We start from the raw sequence: 20,563 nt of genomic DNA on the forward strand, positions 1-20,563 counted from the left end.
CTGCTATATCAAAAGAATGATCAACTGCTAGCCATCTTCACATTGTCGGGGCGGGGGAAGGGGAAGAGGTGAGGCCCAACCACAGCCACTTAAGCAGAGAACTCAGATTCTGAATTTGCACTGCCCCTTCCTCACAACCCCCAAATTTAATCCCAACCAACAGTGCTATGCCATATCCACCCCCCAACAAAACAGAGGTTTTGACCAAGCAGAGAATTGTTGGGAGCACACTAAAAGGAGGCATCACTTTAGCAGTGGCCCCTCTGAGGTCCAGGGCCATGGAGTTCACCCCTGTGGACCCTCAGGCCACAATACTGATGCAGACATATACACATTCAGGGAGCCCAAACTGGGGACATGGTCAGTGCCTTTACTGGCAAGCTGACCCGAAGTTAATCAGAAGGCCCCCTCATTGTCTGCCAGAATACAAAAGATATTCTGTTCAGAAAGTTCAAGAAGAAAAACCGAAGCGCCAGGACAGCTGCTGTTCCCTCATCCCACAGAGAAACCAAAGGCATCCACAATGTTCCCTGAGGCCCAGGAGTAAGTTTAAGATATATAACATGGCTGAAGCGGAAGCACATCTCCTGATGGGTCCCAACTGCAGGGAGTGTCTGCTGCATGAATTCTCCAAATAAGATTACTAACAACCTAGCTACCCCATCACCTTTCTGGAAGGGTCTCCTCTCCTAGGCCACACCGAGCTTACCACACACCACTCCTCTAGGTCAGAACCAGCTTTACCAAAACATAGGAAAAACAGAAAAGGAGTGCACAGCATGGACAGTGAACGCCCTGAGATTTGAGTTAAAACATTAACCCAAAGTATCCATCTGGCACAACCACAATACCTCATGTCTCCACCAACAAGCTGGGTCTTAGCAGCCACCACTGAGAGTTCACTCAGAGGTACCCGTATAGGAAACCTCTCCACAGGGCCCCCAACCCCAAAATATACACACACCTGCCAGCCTCCACCCCATATACATTTTTTTTTTTAGGAAAGCCTGCTATGGGCAGGAGAACAGTATGCTTCTTTCCAGATTACCTGGGAGAGAGACTAAGCATGTGATCTCAGCTTAGATATCCATAAGAAGGTCCCTCTGTCCTAAGAACTGCTCCAGAGACTAGGAACTCGCCACAGGCTCCTAGCTGAGTTAACTGTTTTTTTTTTTTTTTTTTTTCATTACAGGTCAGACAGAGCAGCACCAAGAGACAAAACAGACAGTGTTCACTAGAAGAAACTGAGCCACTCAAAAGACACTGGAGTTTCCGTGTTGTAACTTCAAACACAATACTGAAGTGATGATAACTCGCCTTTTCTATATAAAAAATTTACTTTCTGTAAAATATCCTAAGCCTTTGTGCTAAATAAAAGATGGTGATTTCTACAGAAAAGTATAAACACCTCAGGTTCAGCAAGAGTGAGATCAGCTAGATTTGCAAAGTCAAGAAAATTGGCTGTTTCCCTCCTCCTTAAGCTAATAGAATCCAACTGTTGAAGCATGACATCATTCCTGAGCCCCAAACCCCGAGCAGAGAGTACAGACATTTGCCTGCCTCCCAGAAAACAGCCCAAGACTATGGCCAGGAAAGGAGAAAAAACAATCCAAGCCGGAGCTGACCTTACCTGAAAGTCCCGGTGCTTTCCTGCCCACTCCATGCTTGGCAGAGTTTGGCTCGCACCACAGACTGTAAGGGAGCCCAAGGGCCCCAAAATCCACTCGCTTAAGCTCCGATACCTGCTGTGAGCTTCCCACAGCTCCTTCCTCTGACCTTTCGTGGCGCTCCTTCCAGCCAAGTGAGCAGAGCACTTCTAGCTGGCCAGGCCAGTTGTCATGGAGACCCTGTTCTCGCCAGCCAGCATGCTCCTGCGCTCTCGCTTGCTCCAAGCGCGCGCGCACTCTCTCTCTCTCTCTGTCTCCTTTCCCCTCTCCCCCTCCACCCCCCCTCTCTCCCGCTCTCAGTTCTAGGAGGCTTCCATGAAACAGCACTGTCTTTTGATCAGCCCGGGTTCTGCACACATTCCACTCCTCCTACCTCCCTTCCAGTCAAACAAGGGCTCTGGGCAGCTCCTGGGAACTTGCTTCAACAGCTCAGATGGGAGATGGGAAAGACAGTGAGTGGACTTGTTTTCTTCCCCTCCAGTGTCTCATTTTTTTAACTTGAGAGGAATCCTGGCCAGAAGAGAGGGAGCTAGCTGGAGCACTTGGGAGGGGAAGCAAGTCCTTCCTCTGGGTCCTGGAGTGCGGGTAGGAGGACCCAGATGCATTGCCTGGACTTGTTTGTGCACTTGGGATTTTCCGGGCAGACTTGAGGCGGAAATGCATTCACATCCCAGGAGCTCGCCTGAACTGGCCTCTCTGCTTACCTTGCTGCCTGCCCAGGTTGTGGTGATGGCTTTAACCAGTGCAGGGACTTGTGGTACTATTGTTGGTGCCCAAGCAGTCTCTCATCTTCCTGCAATGGAGAGGAAAGACACTAGGTCAGGACCAGTAAGAGTCCTGGGCAAGTCCAGAATCACTGCCCAAGCAACAAACGTGATACAAACACAACCTCATCTCTCTGCCCTACAGAGGACCTGCAGCCAAAGCCCCGGCTGTCTGGGAGCTGCTGTCACAGCCAGGAATACCATCATTCCTGTCCAAGAGCTAGCACCGAGCCTGGGACACAGTAGGCCCTCAATTCAGGCCCCCGCTCTGCCACCCCCGCCATGTACGTTTCTGCTTTGTGACCTTCTTTTATATGCACTGTTTTGTCTGATCCTCAAACCATTTAAAATACACTGGACAATATTATAACCATTTTATAGATGGGAAAACTGAGGCTCAGAGAGAGCAAATGTTTAGTGCACAGTTACCTAGCTAGCTAGTTAGGCAGTCAAAGAACTAGGAGACCAGGCCACTGGCCTCCAGTCCAGGGCTTTCCCCTAAAGTACACTACCATCTGATCTTAAGAACTAAACTTTTTTCTGGTAGCTGCTATGGAGATACAAAGCTGAATTCCTAGGGGAAGGTGGAGAATCTTTCAGAGTCATCATGCATTTGACCTGACTACCATCGTGTTGGTCTGAAGATTCTACGATAGCATCTATGAGATGTGGAAGGTAATAGTGCACAGATTAGAGGGGAAAGTCCTGCCCCATAGCTATAAATTACCTTACACTTTCCCCAAGTACTCTCAAAAATCGTGGCTCATCTGTTCAACACAACCGACCTAAAAGTTAGGACTGGTATTTACCATACTAATTTATTTTATTTTACTTCAATTTTTTTTTTAAGATTTTTCATTTATTTATTTGACAGAGAGAGACACAGTGAGAGAGGGAGCCCAAACAGGGGGAGTGGGAGAGGGAGAAGCAGGCCTCCTGCAGAGCAGGAAGCCCGATGAGGGGTCCAATCCCAGGACCCCAGGACCACAACCCAAGCCAAAGGCAGAGCCCGACAACTGAGCCACCCAGGTGCCCCTTATCATACTAATTTAACAGATTAAAGAAAATCTCAAAGAGGGGTCAAATGACTTGCCCCAGGTCACAGAAGCAGGAAAGAACAGATCTAGAAATAGTACCAACGCCTTTCAACCCTCATGTGTGTATTAGGCAGAGTGGCTGCAGGAGGACCCGTGGAGCAGGGGTCAGAAGACCCTAGAAGTGTCTGGCTCTACCACTAACTAACCTCCCAGTTTCCACCTATGAAACCTACCCCACCGGCAACTGATAGGGCTGGGATGGGCATAAAAAGAGATGATGGGTGGGAAAGCATTCTCCTTAAACTGGGCTCTGAGCTAAGACCTTCATTCATCTCAGCCATTTTTTACCATGTACACAAACAAAACCCCATGGCATTTGGTATCTCTCCAAGAGGAGGACACTGAGGCTCAAGAAAGACATTTTTCAATGCTGCTTCCTAAAACAGTGCCAGAGAGGTCCTGATCGGATCTTTAATGCAGTGATCTCTTGCAGAATCCTTGCATTTTTATTAGCTTCTGATGTATCACAAAATTCTCAAAACAAGATTTTAATTGACTTGAGTTTAAAAGGTGAACGTATGTGTGTGTGTGTGTGTGTGTGTGTATAAAGCTAACTATATGTCAGGAGCTAAAGTAGGAAAAGTGTCAAGAAAATGCAACAGGAGATAACGGGATGGTATAAACCCTAAGTGGTGGGCACTACTGGGGGAATGAAGCCACCAGAGCTTCAAAGGGGGCAAGGACCCATCTCCCACCACAGATGCCCAGACCTGAGCCAAACACCACCTCACGAATCCCTCACAGGCCCTAGTGTCTCATGTCTGCGATGGAAGATGGGATGAAATGGCAAGTGCAACACCATCAGGTCCCTAAACTTCCCCCTCTTCCCATCCCCCATGGGCATCCCTCTGTTCTCCTCCTGATCCTGAAAAAGCACACTGCACTTCAGAGTAGCCGTGCTGAGAAGGAAGAAATGATGCCCATCTACTTCCACAACAAGATAATACTCAGAGTTACAATATTAGCACCATCTAACATTTACTGAGCACCTACCATACGTCAGGCATTCTTCTAAGCCCCATGAGGGGCCAGGGGCCAGGGCCTGCACTGAGTACTGAAGTGGATACAAGTCAGTCTCTAAAGTAATCCAACTTCCAAAAAGCCTTCCAGGCCAGGCGCTGAATGCAAGCCATGCTCCCTCTAGTGGCACACTGCAGTTCACAGAGGTTCTTCAGAACCTTGTCCTCCGGGGGGGAGGGAGACAGTAAGGGCCCATCATGGAAAAACTGTAACCCCTGCTTGGGCTGCTGCAGGTATAAGTTGTTTGAACTAGGCAGGGCAAGTGGAGAGCTGCATCCCTCCACTGCCTCTGCAAGGCTGGATTCAGATCAACCCTACGTGACCTTTCCCAAATGATAGGGCTTTTATAGCCTTGTGGGGTCTAGGATCTGTTGAAAGGCACACATGCATACTTGTGCCAGAAATCTGGGAGACACCCTTACATCTTTGTGTGTCTCTCTCCCCATATCCAATCCATTTGCTGATTCCAAATAATTCTATTTCCAAAATGTGTCTGTCCATTTTTCTGCCTTCCACTGCCATCTCAGTTCCTTTCCTTGATTACTAAAAACCCTCCTGGATTGCCGCAGCTTCCAGTCTCGTCCTCCTAGCTCCATTCTCCATGCAGCTGTCTGAATTACCCATCTACATCCGATTCTGTCATTTCCTGCTTGACGCACTTCAATGGCTTCCCACTGCACTTGAGATAAAATCTAAATTCTTATCAGGACCTAGAAGGCTCTGCTTCATCCTTCTCCAGTCTCCTCTCAGCATACTTCCTTCCCTTCCCCAAATGCGCTAGCTACACAGGCCTTCTTTTAGTTCCCCCAAAGGGCCAGATTCTTCCCAAGCTGTTCTCCTTGGCCTGGGACACTCCCCCTGCCCCCAGTCTGCCTAACTGGCTCTTACCTTGTCCTTACGTGTCTCTCACCTCCTCAGAGAGGTCTTCCCCCATCCCCCAATCAAATGAGGATTTATCCTTCATAGCGCTCATCACAATCTCCAACAAAAATACATTTCCCTTTTATTAAGGCCAGCCTTCCCTGATGAGTTCCTTGGGAGCAGAAACCCTGACTGTTTTGTCACCATATTCCGTGCATCCAGGATAGGGCCCAGCTCCCAGCTGGCACTCGATAAAGATCTGCTGAATGCAAAGAACCCATTTCCTCTAGTCCTACGGGAAGAAGAAACTTAGAACAGCTATTCCATGCTACTCACTGTTTCTTTTCATAGACTTACAAACTGTAATTACATCTCCTCTCCTCAATGTGCCTTGCCTGTGGGCTCAACCAAAAATTCCTATAAAGTCTCCCTGTGGTTTGTTTCCCAGAAATTTCTTCGTAAGGTCACTCTTCGAGGGACGCGCTCCAGGGTTTTATAGCCTCTCCCATTACCCATTACAGGCACTCCTCCTCCAGTGTCACTGCCAAACTGAGCAGGGTGCAGGAATGGCCCAGTTCCCATAGAGGAGAAGCTTCTCTCCGGTCAGCTCCATTCAGGGACAAAAACACTTTCTCTTACCTCTACAGTGCAGGTCACTGTGCTTAAGAAAAATACGTTTTTCCTTAGAAAAAGTCATCTTATGTTTTATAATTTAACTGCATTCTTCCTCTCCCACTGTTCCTTCCTTGCTGCTCATGCTGTTACCTTTATTGGAGGACCTCCCCCTAACCAACAAGCAAAATCTTATTGCTTATAAGGCCCAACACAGTGATCACCTCCCCTGTGAAATATTTCTTGATCTCTTAGAAGACTCTGTCTGTCTGCTCTGCAATCGCACAGCAGTCGGAAGATGCCTTTATCGTGGTATTTACAGCACTTTATCACTGTCACTCGTACCCCCTGTCCCCCCACGGTCATGAGCCCCATGAGGTCTACCAACTTTTCTATTTCATTCACAGTGGGCAATCTTTTAATGTGTGTGGGATAAATCAATCTTTGAAAAAGACTTTTTAAAAGCAAAAACAGAAGCTGTCCCCTCCATAAGATGAGGGAATCTGAGTACATAGACTTATACTGTACCAAGAGAATATCTATGTGTGTGTGTGTGTATGTGTGTGTGTGTGTATTTATATGTATGTATGATAATTAGAGTCTACATTTGGTCACTAGAAGAGTTTATAGTATCTTCTTGTCTCTTTAACAGCAACTGAAATTCCAAACCTAAAAACACAAGAGCAGAGAAAATCTGTTCAAGTCACTCCTTATTTTAGGATCAAAGGAGTTCAAGAAAAGTAAGCTGTTGCTTACTTTTTATATTGATATTACTTGTTGGATCCCAGAGTGCCTAAGAGATGCAGTGGAACTTCAGCTGCCTCTGGGAGCCGAGCTCCAGTGCCCGCCAGACTGTGGAGTCCAGTTGCCTCTCCACCGAGGACATCTAGTTCTGCCCAAGTAGCGGGGGAATCTGCATGTGTCCTGCCCGGTTCTCCACTGGGCTCTGGCTGCCGTGTGAGCAGGCAGGTTTACACAACAGCCCTTTAGGGCTTTACAGCTTTCTTCTGCTACCACTGAGCAGCAATGTGGTTAAAAAGGGAAAAATTAAAAATGCAGGAATAGGGGCACCTGGGTGGCTCAGTTGGTTAAGCATTTGCCTTCGGCTCAGGTCATGATCCCAGGGTCCTGGGATCAAGCCCCACGTCAGGCTCCCTGCTCAATAGGGAGCCTGCTTCTCCCTCTCCCACTCCACCCTCTCTCTCTTTAAAAAAAAAAAAAAAAAGAAAGAAAAAAAAATGCAGGAATAGAGAAAGAGTCGGCTGACCCGAGCCCAGGTCCTGGTTGCCAGGGTGGTGAGACCTTGAGCAAGTCCCCACCCCTCTCAGGGCCTCCGATTTTCCCTGCACATAATGAGAGGGCTGCTGGGCTGTTGGGCTGTTGGAACTAGGTGTTCTCTAAGGGTCCTTACAACTTGGATGTTCTGTTACAGTTGCTCAGTCCAACTGTTCTGTCGCAAGCACCTACTGCCACTGCTTCCAGAAAGACTTCTTGTTTCAGGGGCTCCAGAGTTTCCTCCAGGCCCTTCAGCAGAGCCCCTGGCCTGGAACTTTGGAGTCATCTGCCTGGGATGACACGAAGACCAGCCCCACAAAAGGCACCCTCTCCTAGAGAAGATGGGAGATTTAGGCTTCTCGCCTAAAGAAGACTGAAAAGAGAAGAAAGATACCAAACACAGGATGGGGAAATTCGGAAAGGACCTGAGAAGTGCCGCAGAAGGAGACTGAGCCTTTACCTGGGACTCATTCCTTAGCCATTGGTCTGAGACAAAGCTGCTTTTACAGAGCAGAAGAATTGGCTTCTGAAAGATAATATGCCTACTGCCAATCAAGCAGTCTCCTCATGGGCTCGACAGTACCCGTGAATCAACAAACCAACGGTCTCCGTCCACTGTTGCACATACTCTGCTTCTGCCTGCACAGATGAAATAGCTATCCTATGTTCAAGTCCTGGCATTTTATGGCAGGAAATTCTCTGGGGTCCTTACTCCTGCCCAAATCCCACCCACCTCCCACCCATCTGCCACCCTCCCACCCAACGTTAAGGCTCTGAACTGAAAGAGTGTGGGATTTAGCCTGTAACTGTCCTGCCCTGTGATGAAGCGGCTACTGGACATCCTCGCACTGGGTTGAGCATACTCCCCTTGGGTCTGTCAGCCTCCCAGAGCTAGTTCACCTCTACTCAGCTTACAACCCTCAGCATGAAACTCAAAATTCAGATCCCCAGGGCACAAGATACTCAGTGGCTTGATCCAGTCTCTTGGAGTATCTGTCTCAATGCTCATGTATGCACTCATTTCCTAGAATCTCTCAAATCCACAGACCACTGAATACTGTCCCTTGTTAAGTCTGAGCATTTTAACACTGGGCCACATAAATGCAGTCTGGGGCCAGGAAAGACTAGACTGAGGAGGCAATATTCCAGGCCCCTTTTAAAAGCGCCATTTTACCTTGCCAGAACAGGCTTCTCACGATTACTTGCCTAGCAACTCTGAGCTCAACCAAGATCTTAACCTGTCATGACCAAAGCTTGAGGACAGGGGAGGTAGAGCACAAAATGGGAGTAAAGGGGCTGGGAGAATAAGAAGAATGTGGACTCAAATAGCTCTTCCATGATATAACAAACAAACAAACAAAAACAACAACAACAACAACAAAAAACCTTAAGCCTGAAAGGAAAAGCACCCCTCAGCATAAGATCCGGGCAAAGCTGTGGGAGATATAGGTCCAGACTGTGTCACCTCCTCCATGCCATCTCCCCTGATTTTCCCTGCCTGGACTGGATTCTCTATCCATTGGCCCTATACTTAAAACAGTCTACTACTCCATTGTTAGCCATGCTCACTGCCTTGTATTTTAGTGTACAAGGCTTATTCAACTTAATTCTCCTACTAGCCTATAAGCCTACAATATTCTCTAGGGCAAGAACTATGTCTTAACTCTGAATTCTAGCTTAGAACTCTGTACCAAGCACAATTAATACATTTTTAATATATGAACTAATGAAACCAACCAACAAATCAATCCAATTAATAAGGAATCAATAATGTCACCATAAAACCTAAAACATCTGGTGCTTAGCACCTTAGAAGGGTCAAGGGTTCCCAACGTATGGCGTGTATAGAAGATGACTGATTATAAGTGGTACATGGACAAACATTTTAAAAATGTCAAATACTTTTATATTTATCTTAATGTGCATGAGACAAAAACATAACCAGCTATTAACCCCATTTTCACTGATCTCATTGATTAGACCAGTGTGAAAGAAGGTACAGTTGACCTACAAACAATGCTGGAGTTAGGGGTACTGGCCCCCTGTGCAGCTGAAAATCTTCAAATAACTTTTGACTTCCCAAAAACTTAACTACTAAGAACCTACTGCAGACTAGAAGCCTTCCCAATACCATAAAGTCATTAACACATATTTTGAATGTTATGTGTATTATATACCACATTCTTACAATAAAGTAAACTAGAGAAAAGAAAATGCTAACAAGAAAATCATATGAAAAGAGAACACATCCACAGTATTATAATATATTTATCCAGTGGCACCTGGGTGGCTCAGTTGTTAAGCGTCTGCCTTAGGCTCAGGTCATGATCCCCCGGGGTCATGAGATTGAGCCCCACGCTGAGCCCCACATCGGGCTCCCTGCTCAGCAGGAAGCCTGCTTTCTCTCTTCCACTCCCCCTACTTGTGTTCCTGCTCTCCCTCTCTCTCTCTATCAAACAAATAAAATCTAAAAAAAAAAGATTTATCAAAAAAAAATCCATGTATAAATGTACCTGCATAGTTCAAACCCATGTTGTTCAAAGTGTCACCTATGTATGTTTTTTGTTTGCTAAAATTAGTGGGCAGAAGTTTAAAGAGAAATAGGAGACCTGCACAGTCTCAAAGTATCACTCCCAAAATGTTTAATTACAAAGGCAGAAAAACAAAAACTTGATGATGAGGAAACCTAGCAGACATTATCTTTTCCAAGTGATCAAAGATAATGTTATTATTAATAAGACATACTGACACCATGTAGGCCTGACATGATGTAGTGAAAAGGGCATTTCATTTCTGTGGCATTCTTCCCAAAATCCATAACCTCAATATAATTATAAGAAAACATCAAACAAACCTGACTTGAGGGATATTCTATAAAATACCTGACTAGTACTCCCTCAAAAGTCTCAGGGTAAAAAAAAAAAAAAAAAAGTCTCAGGGTCACAAAAGACAAGGACAGACTGTGGAACTGCCACAGATTGGAGGAGACTAAGGAGACACAACACATAAATGTAATGTGGGAGTCTGGATTAGATCCTGGAAGAGAAAAAACTAATGAAATCCAAATTAAGTCTAGAGTTGACATTACACTACTATTAACTTCTTGTTGATAACTGAACCCTAGTTCTATAAAGCTGTTTCTGCAGCTTTTCTGTAAGTTTAAAATTATTTAAAAATAAAAAGCTCTTCAAAAACCAATTTAAAGACCAGTAAATAAAAGTATATACAGGGGCGCCTGGGTGGCCCAGTCAGTTGAGCATTCAACTCGCTTTTGCCTCAGGTCGTGATCTCAGGATCGTGGGATCAAGTCCTATTTCAGGCTCTGTGCTCAGAGCGGGGTCTGCTGCAGATTCTCTCTCTCCCTCTCCCTTTGCCCCTCCCTCCACTCAAGCACACATGCCTTCTCTCTCTTTCTCTAAAAATAAATAAATAAAATCTTTTTTAGAAAGTATATACAGCACAAATCATAAGAATGGGTAAGAATGGCTCAAGGTTGAGAAGAACTACAGCAGTCACTCCTCACACATTACATCCAAGAAAAGCTGCTGCCAGAATGAGAATTGTGGCTTATAGAAGAAGATTTAGTAAAACAGGAAAGTTTATACTGAGAAAAGTAATAATCACCCCATTTTGTTAAAATATATATCACACATATAGTGCATAGAAAAATGTGTTAAAATAAAAATAACCTATGCTAAATAAAATACAGATGACATTTATTAAATAGTGAAGGGGACATAGTTTTCAGAAAGTAACTTGGCTAGATCAGTTAAAATGCTCATATCTTTTGACCCAGTATCCTCACTTCTAGGACATTATTCTAAGAAAAAATGTCCGAAGTATGACGGGGGAAAATGCCTACTCCGGCATTATCTAAGATAATGAAAAATTAGGAACAATCTCCATATCAGTCATTACTAGACTGGTAAATTTCAAGTATGTTTTGAGCAAGACCCAGAGTAACAAGTACATATATTATATAGTAATGTAGAATGTGCATGTATGAGAGGGCATATGTGATGCTCTCTGTTATTTTCAGCTTGTACAGCCCTCACTAACTTGATTTTCCAACCCACTAATGATGACCTGCAGTTTGAGAAATGCTGCACTGGACTAATACACAGCCATTAAGGAGAGGACTATAGTACCTGAGCTGGTGACCACAACTGGCTCTAGGGGAAGAGGAGAGAAGGTGGGAAAAAGACTTGCTTTCGTGGGCCACCTTTGTGCACCTTTTGAATTTACAACACATACATGTGATACTTATTTGAAAATTAACCTTAAGTAATGATTGTGAAGACTTACACAGCATCAGGCAATGCTAATTGCGCCTCACAAAGCTATAATTACACTATACAACACAAACACATACAAGTGAAAAAGGAAGACACTCCAACAAAGTGCTGGGATAGGATTTAAAACAGTCAGTCAACCAAACACCTTCCATCTTTCTGAAAAGGTTCTGACATAGAACATACCACCACTATGGCTTCTAGAACTTTCCATTCAGAACTTGGTAAGCGGGCTAGCTTCAGCACTCCATTACCACTCAGGACTCTCTTTTCTGAATTCTTTTGCTTTCCCTCCTTCCCCCACCAAGTCATCCATTCATATTTTTAACTACATACAAGCTCTTCTGAGCAATGTGATCATTTCTTATTAGTCTTTGAATTTCCAACTGGCTATAATACTGTGCTTTCTTTACACATAACAAGTGGTCAGTATTTATTGAATAGGCAATATCATGGGCAAAACTCCAGAACAAAGAAATATGAAAAGTGGCAAGGACATGGAGAAGGAAACACCAGCCACTAGAGATTAAGTACAAGTCATACTAAAACATAAAACTAAACTTTCACTTAATAAAGTTAATATAAGGGGCCACCTGGGTGGCTCAGTCGTTAAGTGTCTGCCTTCAGCTCGGGTCATGGTCCCAGGGTCCTGGGATAGAGCCCTGCATCAGGCTCTCAGCTCAGTGGGAAGTCTGCTTCTCCCTCTCCCACTTCCCCTTCTTGTATACCCTCTCTTGCTATCTCTATCTAATAAATGAAATATTTTTTTAAAAAATTAAAAATAGGGGCACCTGGGTGGCTCAGAGGGTTAAAGCCTCGGCCTTCGGCTCAGGTCATGATCCCAGGGTCCTGGGATCAAGCCCCTCATCGGCTCTCTGCTCAGCAGGGAGCCTGCTTCCTCCTCTCTCTCTCTCTCTCTCTCTCTGCCTGCCTCTCTGCCTACTTGTAATCTCTGTCAACTAAATAAATAAAATCTTCAAAATAAATAAATAATAAAATAAAAAATAAAGTTAATATAAAATTATTATAGAGCATAAAGGAGACAATATATGTGCAACAGTGATAGATAGCAAGTGGTCTATAAACAATAGTTTGGGGTTTAATATATAATATGCATACCTATTTCCATGATATATATTTGTATATCATATAAATAAACACATACATATACACACACATTTAACAAAGAATGACAGGAACCCAATTTTTCTGGATTTCAGAAAAACTTCTCTTGATCTTAAGGATAAAACAGAAATACACTGGCAGCTGGATAGTCTGGTAATTCAGGACAGCTGGGCCCAAATGGTGCTGTAAAATGGATCATCAACTAGGAAGAAGCGCTCTGGAATTCCTAGAAGTTTGGCCATCTGTTTTAGATCCTATCACGGTCACCCTTTTTATCAATGACTTGGGGAAGACATGCTTAACTAAAATGCTTATGGCAAACTAAATGGAAGGATTGTTAGTATATCAGAATCAAGAAGAAAGGCTCCCACAAACTGGAACCACTGGTTAAATATAGCAATGTGGCATTAAAAAAAAAAGATATTATTTTACTCTTAAGTTTAGAAAAAACAAACTGCACTAACAGGATGAAGACAGTAGAAGTGAAAGAGACTTGAGAAATGGTTCAATATGAGTCAAATGATGAGTTAATGTGATTTTTAGGTTCACTGACTAAAATACAGAGCCCAGATCAAATGAGGTCCATGTCTTTACCCTGCTCCATACCTATTAGAACAATAGTGTGTCTGGGGGGACACACACTATATTTGAAGACCCAGGGAAAAATGGAGTCTTAATAACATCTCAGGCAAATATACTGAAGGAAAAAAAGAAAATCAAGTTTCTATGGAGCCCCTTAAGCTGAGAAATAAGCTCACGTCTGGTTCGTGAGGCTCTTAAGTCTTCCTACAGAACACAAAGATACCACTTTTAGCCCTATGGAGTCATCTCTGGGGACTCATGGCTAGACGAGGTAAAGAAAGCTCATGGGAAGAAGGGCCAGCTGAGCCCTGCCTGATCAGCCCTCTGTCCTCACATTGGAACCTCCTATTTGGGGCTCTGAGCACCCAAGCTTTAGTAAGGACACAGGGAAGCTCAGGAATCTCAACAATTCTTACCCATCATCTTCCTGAACTATGGTTCATCATGATCAGAATTACAAGGTGATATTTTTAACTATCAAAGCGAATTCTTGTGGATCTCTAGCCCTCTCTACTAAGCCGTCATCTGATAGCTGTTGGTGAGCAAGGACTCGGGTCTGACTATCCTAACGGAAACATTAGACTGCAGGAATGCAGCATTTCAGCTCCATCAAGCATTACTGGGATATATAAATACCAGCTTATCTCCCATAATGGAAAACTACGATGCTTCTTCTAGGTACCTAAGAAGAATCACTAAGAGAGAAGAGCAGCAGCCCCTCAATACCCACTTCTTACCCAAGGAACGTGGAAGGAGACCCTGGTCTGCAGATGACTGTCACGCTAAATATAACATGCCATTTTTTTAAAACCATTTTCTCTCTTTTTCCCAAGGACAAAAACCAAAAGTTTCCAGAATGATTAGCTCCTTAACAATACATGTACTAGGAGGGGTGCCTGGGTAGCTCAGTCAGTTAAGCCTCCGACTCTTGATTTCAGCTCAGCTCATGATGTGAGGGTCCTGAGAGTGAGCCCCGTATCAGGCTCCACATTCAGTGAGGAGTCTGCTTCTCCCTCCTCTCCCTCTGGCCCTCCCCCTACTCATGCTCTCTCTTCCTAAAATAAATAAATAAATCTAATAACAACACATGCGCTAGGTATATCCCAATTTTATGTAAAATAGAGCTAGTTGCCTTTTGTGTACAAAGAGGTGCTTTCAAACGTTCATTCACTTAGAGATCAATGTAGAGGAACCTATGCACTAGGGGGAAAAATTAAGCCCCAGGTTGCAAGGAAGGGAAGACAGATGAAGATGGGAAGACAAAGGAATGTGAAGGGAGAAAAGCGAGCAATTTAAGATCCGGGAAGGACAGAAACAGAAGGACACTTGTTTGGAAGTCTGAGAATAGCATATTTGGGGGAATTTCTGAGCATTACTCCCAAGGATGTCAAGGAACATATCTGAGTACCACTTAGCTTTTTGAAAGAAAGATTTCAGAAACCCTATTATTACTTCAGTGTCAAGGTTCCTTCCCGAGTTAACACGACTGCCCAAAGTCCATGTAACTGGTTGGCTAACGCGGCTAAAAGTCTGGGAGGAAACAGGGCAGAGTACAAAAAACAAAGTGTTGAGGACCACTGTCCCCAGCACAGCAGATGCCAGCAGAAGGCTTCTTTCCCCTAAACTGTGGGACTCCAGAGGCCATATCTCAGAGACGCTGGCTTTTCCTGAAACCTGAGCAAGCCAAGGAAGAGTCCTCAAGGTGATGAAAGACTGCAGCCACTCAGGTGAATGCAGAGAACACCTGAGGTGCGTGGGACACACGTCTTCCAAGGAAAAGGCCTCCAGGAGCTGAGGAGAGGAAGTCTACTTGGGGAAAATTCACCAAGAAGATGAGGCCTGACTCTATGTCCTCCCAAGAGAATAACCACTGCTTATTAAATTCTTGTTCCTTCTCAGACTCAGGGTGTATCCAGACACAGCCAGCAGAAGCACAGCCAGCAGCCCATCACAGAGGGCCAGAAACCCAGAGAGAGCTTCGAGAGTGTGACAGGCAAACATGAAGGCTCTACTTGGGATCTGCAGGTTCACAAAATGCTTCTGAGGACACCAAAGGTGACCTCTACTTCTCTTTTTTCAACCATGACCTCTCCCTGCTATCTCTCCTGCTGTATGGGCAATGACAATAGACAGAAGAGGAAGGATCAGGAGCTATTATTTTTTTTAAAAAACTTTATTTATTTATTTATTTATTTATTTATTTATTTAAAGAGAGAGCGAGAGAAAGATAGAACAAGAGGGGAGGAAGGGCAGAGAGAGAGGGAGAAGTAGGCTCCCCACTGAGCAGGGAGCCGGATGTGCGACCTATGGGATCACGACTCAAGCCAAAGGCAGATGCTTAACAAACTGAGACACCCAGCCGCCCCAGATTAGGAGCTATTTTAACAGGAAAGAAGAATGTGAAGGATGACTGACTGTGAAGTAAGGAAGGGTCCAGATTCTGGCTCTGATCACTGGGCGCCAGTCACTGCATCAGGGATACAGACAAACCAGGATAGTCCACGGTGATTCCAGTGCATCAGGATATTTCAGGATATTCCACGGCTTTGCTACAGTCATGTCTGAGTTCAACAAAGAAGGGAAGTCACTCCAACACAGGAAGTTGTTCAGACAAGACGGACAAGAGTGGGAAGAACAGGGATGGAGGATGGGGTGATGGACAAGAAAAGTAGTGAAAAATAAAGAATAAAAGAGGAAAGGAAGGAAAGAGAAAGAGGGGAATGGAGGTAAATGTGTGTGTGTGTGTGTGTGTGTGTGTGTGTGTGTGTGTGTGTGTGTTAGGAGGAGGAGAGGAGAGGAAGTGGATAATGCAAACAGAGCCATAAATGTAACTCTGCAAACATTGAGCTCTTGGCTGATGATTATCACTGCCCATAGTCTCTGAACAGCAGAGTCGTGTCCTCCTAGGTAGTTAGGTTCTGTGGTCAGCACAGAAGGTGAAAAACACGTGAAGTCAAATTACTCTCGAAATTCTCTTAGAAAAGTACCACCTGGAAACCAGCCCATCTCCCAGAAAACCCAATTCAGTACTTTTCATATACATTTTTTGTGCATTCATCAGAATCTCAGAACTAGAGCACCTCGGTGGCTCAGTCAATTAAGCAGCTGCCTTCTGCTTGGGTCATGATCCCAGAGTCCTGGGATCAACCCCTCAACAGGCTCCCTGCTCAGCAGGGAGTGTGCTTGTCCCACTTGGTCTGCTGGCCAGTCTGCCTGCTTGTGCTCTCCCTCTACCTCTCTGTCAAATAAATAAATGAAACCATTTAAAAAAAAAAAAGACTCTCAGAACTAGAAGGACCCAAGGAATCCATCTTCCTTGTCTAGTAATTCTAAAAAAAAAAAAATGTAGTAGTAAAATCACTCATCTGGTCTGAATGCTTCTGAGTTAGCTTCATTTTACTCAGAGGTCAGTAATCTCCTGTCACCCAACTAGACAGGACTCTTCCCTGATCCCACACTTCTTCTCCATGTACTCTTCTCTTCAAATTCCCCTAGGAGATAGAAGACTGAGACTGGAGGCCCAATTCTACCACTAAATAGCCGTGTGAGGTGGAAATAGCACCCTCCCCTTTTGGTTCTAATCCCTATATGGAAAATGAAGCTAGACTAGGTGAACTCTAAGAGCCCATACAATTCTCAGATACTTACTGAATGAAAAAGTGCTTTGAGCAGTGCAAAGCATTTCATAAATGTAAGCTATCAGTAACAGTTCATTCTGATAGGGCAGACATTCTGACATCTTCTGCCTTTCCCTCAATTTCATCCTTCACATCCATGTTACGTCCTACTTGCTCTACTTCTAAATATTCTCTAGGATTTACCCCCTTCTCTATTTTTCTTGCTGATGTGCCATATTCTTCAGTAGGTTTCCTTTCTTCCAGTCTCTGTCCTCTCCAAAATTACCCTACTTTCTTCTACAAGAGTGATTTCCACAAATTCCCACTTCCACTGACTGCCTCACTTTCATATCCCATTCACCAAGGCGGAAGTTCCAGGCTTCAACTTTCCAGCTCTGAGCAGCCACACCTACCACTCCCAAGGCAGACTATCACAATGACCCTGACCATGCCACATTCTTTCTATGATCTTGCTCTTCTCCACATCCAGAACACTTCCTACCTCTCCTTTGCTTATATCAAGTTAATCTAACTTTCAAAGACCAGAAAAGAGTCTGCCACCTCCAAGAAAGCTTTCCTATAGTTTTAATACACATCTTTCTCATTCCTGAACTATAGATATATTCAGTTTGAAACCAAACACAGTTAAGATCTTTGATATCCTCTAATTGTTTAACAAATTTTGTCTCTCCTGGAGATTATAGGTTCCCTCAGGCAGCAAACAAGATTGATATAATATTTGCATCACAATGCCGGTTAAGCTGAAAAATTCCACAAGTACTTGATGACTGCCTAAAGGCTGAAAAGCAAGACCTGGGTTTTCTCTCCTGCCCTTGACCATTGAAAGGAAAAGTTGGGGGCACAGGAGGGGAAAGGGAAGGGGGTGGAATCAATACTCTTCCCAATTCCTTCCTGCTCTCACCGCTCTGGGGTGAAAAGGCCCTCTCTGTCATCACAGGTTCAAATCAACCTCTTCTCTAAGGATGAGTCTTAATGTCCTATCAGTCTATGGATGGCAGCAGCTGCTCACAATCCCTGACAGTAATGGGAAGGTAAAAGGAAGAGAGAGACATGGAGGGAAGAAGGGCCAAGATTAGCAATAATTTTATAATATACATTTCAGATTTGGGCCCTTGAGGTTGGTCTACTTCAAATTAAGCCCCCTCTGTTCTCAAACCCCAAAGAGGCAGGGGCATCAGTGAAAACGTTCTGACACCTGCCAGGGCACAGACGCCTCTACAGGCTGTGTCAGTGAGGACTGGCAGCTGCAAACCTGCTTCTTCTCATCCTCAGGGAGCCAGGAAACTGGGAGGTGAGGCTCTGGCTGGCCAGCCCACTTTCAGACCCAGTGCCTCTGCCTCAGAACACTCTAGGCCAGGACCCCTGATGAACGAAAAACAATTAGGTATAATACAGATGCAAAGTGGGGAGGGCTGTTGTGGGACCAGCTCTACTCCCAGAGGAAGGCATTCATGGCCATCATACCTGAGGTATTCAGCAAGGCAAGCACAACTGAGCATGTCCAAACCCACTCCCTGTGACGACTGGCCTCCAGCTACTCTGGAACACATCTCTGCAAAAATTGCCAGCTTCCGTGTTCACCACAGCCAGCCATTCCCTCTCCAGATTTACTGCCTTTTCCATAGAAGTGTTTACTCCCTCCCTCCACTTCCAGCTGCCAAACACACACACACACACACACACACACACACACACACACACCCCTCCTTGGGTAGTACCTAGGCAAGGAGCTTCTCTCTCAGGCTCATCTTCTGCCCAGCATATTCATTCCTTTTAATGCTCTCTTGGGTCCTTTCAACTTTACAGGAGCAGACGGTGGTGCCCTCTGTTAAGATTTTGACAGGTGAAGGGGTACCTGGGTGGCTCAGTTGTTAAACGTCTGCCTTCGGCTCAGGTCATGATCTCAGGGTCCTGGGATCGAGCCCCACATCGGGCTCCCTGCTCATTGGGAAGTGCTTCTCCCTCTCCCACTCACCCTGCTTATGTTCCCGCTCTCACTACCTCTCTCTGTCAAATAAATAAACAAAATCTTAAAAAAAAAAAAAAAAAAAGATTTTGACAGGTCAAGGTGGCACCTGCCTTTAAGGACAAGGAGATGCCAACATGAACCACTGGGCATCAACATGCCCTGACTGGGAAGACAGCCAGCTATATGGCAACCAGAATACAGATCCTCTCACCTGCCTCTGAGCTCCTTCCTCACGAAAGGCATCTGCTGCACCCATCTCCAGTGCCACAGGAAGATCAAGGAAACAGCACCAATCTCCCTCCTCCCTCTCTCCCAGAGTGGCAAGGATACAGGGAAGCGAGCTGGGAAGTTTTAAGAAGAATCAGTACCATACCATAGCCCATGAAAAGAGAGCTCCTGTTTCCTCCAGGACAGCAAGAAACGGCAATTCCAGCTTCCGATTTCTTCCAACTCCTGGGGATCTCCAGTGACCTGACTCCATGGAACTGCCTTAGTACTCAGCATCACAGGGGCCTGAAGCAATGGCACCCCACAGAGACCTAGAGGCAGACGGCTGGCCAGAAAGGAATGTAGACAGTGGGAAGTGCCAGCTAAGAAGGAAACCAAGAGCTTACCACAGCTTCCGGGGCCCAGAAGGGGATGATCCAGGCTCTCAGAAGGACTCTAGCAGCTCACAGACCTTGAAGGTCCCCATATCTGAAAGCCCAAAAGAAGAGAAAAGTATAGCAGTGGGAAGACACCCAGGAAGAACAAGTCTGGGCTGGCCCCAGCTGGCTTCTAGTGAGCAGTGGCTACATTTGAATACGAGCAAGAGTCTCAGAAACAAACCCTAGGCTACCAACAGCCCCAGAAAAACTCAAGGCAGGCCTGGGGTGGGGATGTCTGAACCTCGTAGTGTAAGCTTTTGCTGATGGCTTTATCACCTGCTTTCTATCCAGAGGCTTCATTTTTCCCCACATTCTTAGGGGAGGAGGGTGGAACCAGACGGGGTACCCAACATCTGACTGGAAAGGAAAGCTGGTAAGCAGATGGGCTTCATAGGCTCCAATGGCTCCTAGCTCTATTCCCTACTCTCTCTGTCATGCTTCAGAAGTCATAAAACTTTTTCCATTCCTACTGTGAGGTACAGGCTTCCCAAGAAGCCCCACCACAGTTCCCAGAAGCCCATATGCAAGGCAAGGTTAAGCAAAGAGGAAGACCTTTCTTGCAGAAGTGCTTTTTCCAATTGTCACCTATTATGGCTTTGTGAGGGTCTGTCCCAGGTTAAGCTAGAGGAAGGAGCAGAATTCAGAAAAGAAATTAGAAATGTGTTCTTTTTAGAAGTGTCCATATTAAGAGTATCAAAAGAAAATAATCAGATAACTTTAATTTAAAAAACCAGTTAAATCTTAAAAGGCTTTCCCTTCCAAGAAAAGGGCAATTCCTAATAAAGATACTAAAGAAGGTAGATAATGCTTTCCCATCTCATATCCAACCCTCAGTTTGGAAACCCTCATCAGTTGTTAGCATTAACACAGAATGCACAGACACAAAGAAACACACATGCATATTCCCTCCTCAGAGCTTTGTGCCCATAGCCAAGGCTGCAAGACCCCTTCCAATTTCAGGTCCCAGCGGGAACAGGACAGGGTAAGAATGAGACGAAGGCTTTTCCCAAGCAA

The 20,563-nt window shown here is 45.0% G+C and overlaps 1 protein-coding gene across 7 annotated transcripts in view; it reads right to left on the bottom strand.

Annotated features, from left to right (window-relative positions):
- DENND2B (DENN domain containing 2B) overlaps positions 1–20,563 on the bottom strand; it is a 148,299-nt gene that overhangs the window by 98,738 nt on the left and 28,998 nt on the right. For 3 of the 7 annotated variants that reach the window (XM_047691157.1, XM_047691159.1, XM_047691162.1), the window contains one exon: positions 2,372–2,460. Coding sequence is in view for 1 of the 7 variants with exons in the window: in XM_047691156.1 (XP_047547112.1) it covers positions 19,276–19,406 (131 nt within the window). In the remaining 6 variants the exon portion in view is untranslated. Of the gene's footprint in view, positions 1–1,630; positions 1,880–2,371; positions 2,461–19,275; positions 19,441–19,516; positions 19,599–20,563 lie in introns of those variants that run through there. The other 4 variants (XM_047691160.1, XM_047691161.1, XM_047691156.1 and 1 more) reach the window with 4 other exon arrangements.

This window comes from Lutra lutra, chromosome 10 (genome assembly GCF_902655055.1).
Source record: "Lutra lutra chromosome 10, mLutLut1.2, whole genome shotgun sequence".
Lineage (NCBI taxonomy): Eukaryota > Metazoa > Chordata > Mammalia > Carnivora > Mustelidae > Lutra > Lutra lutra.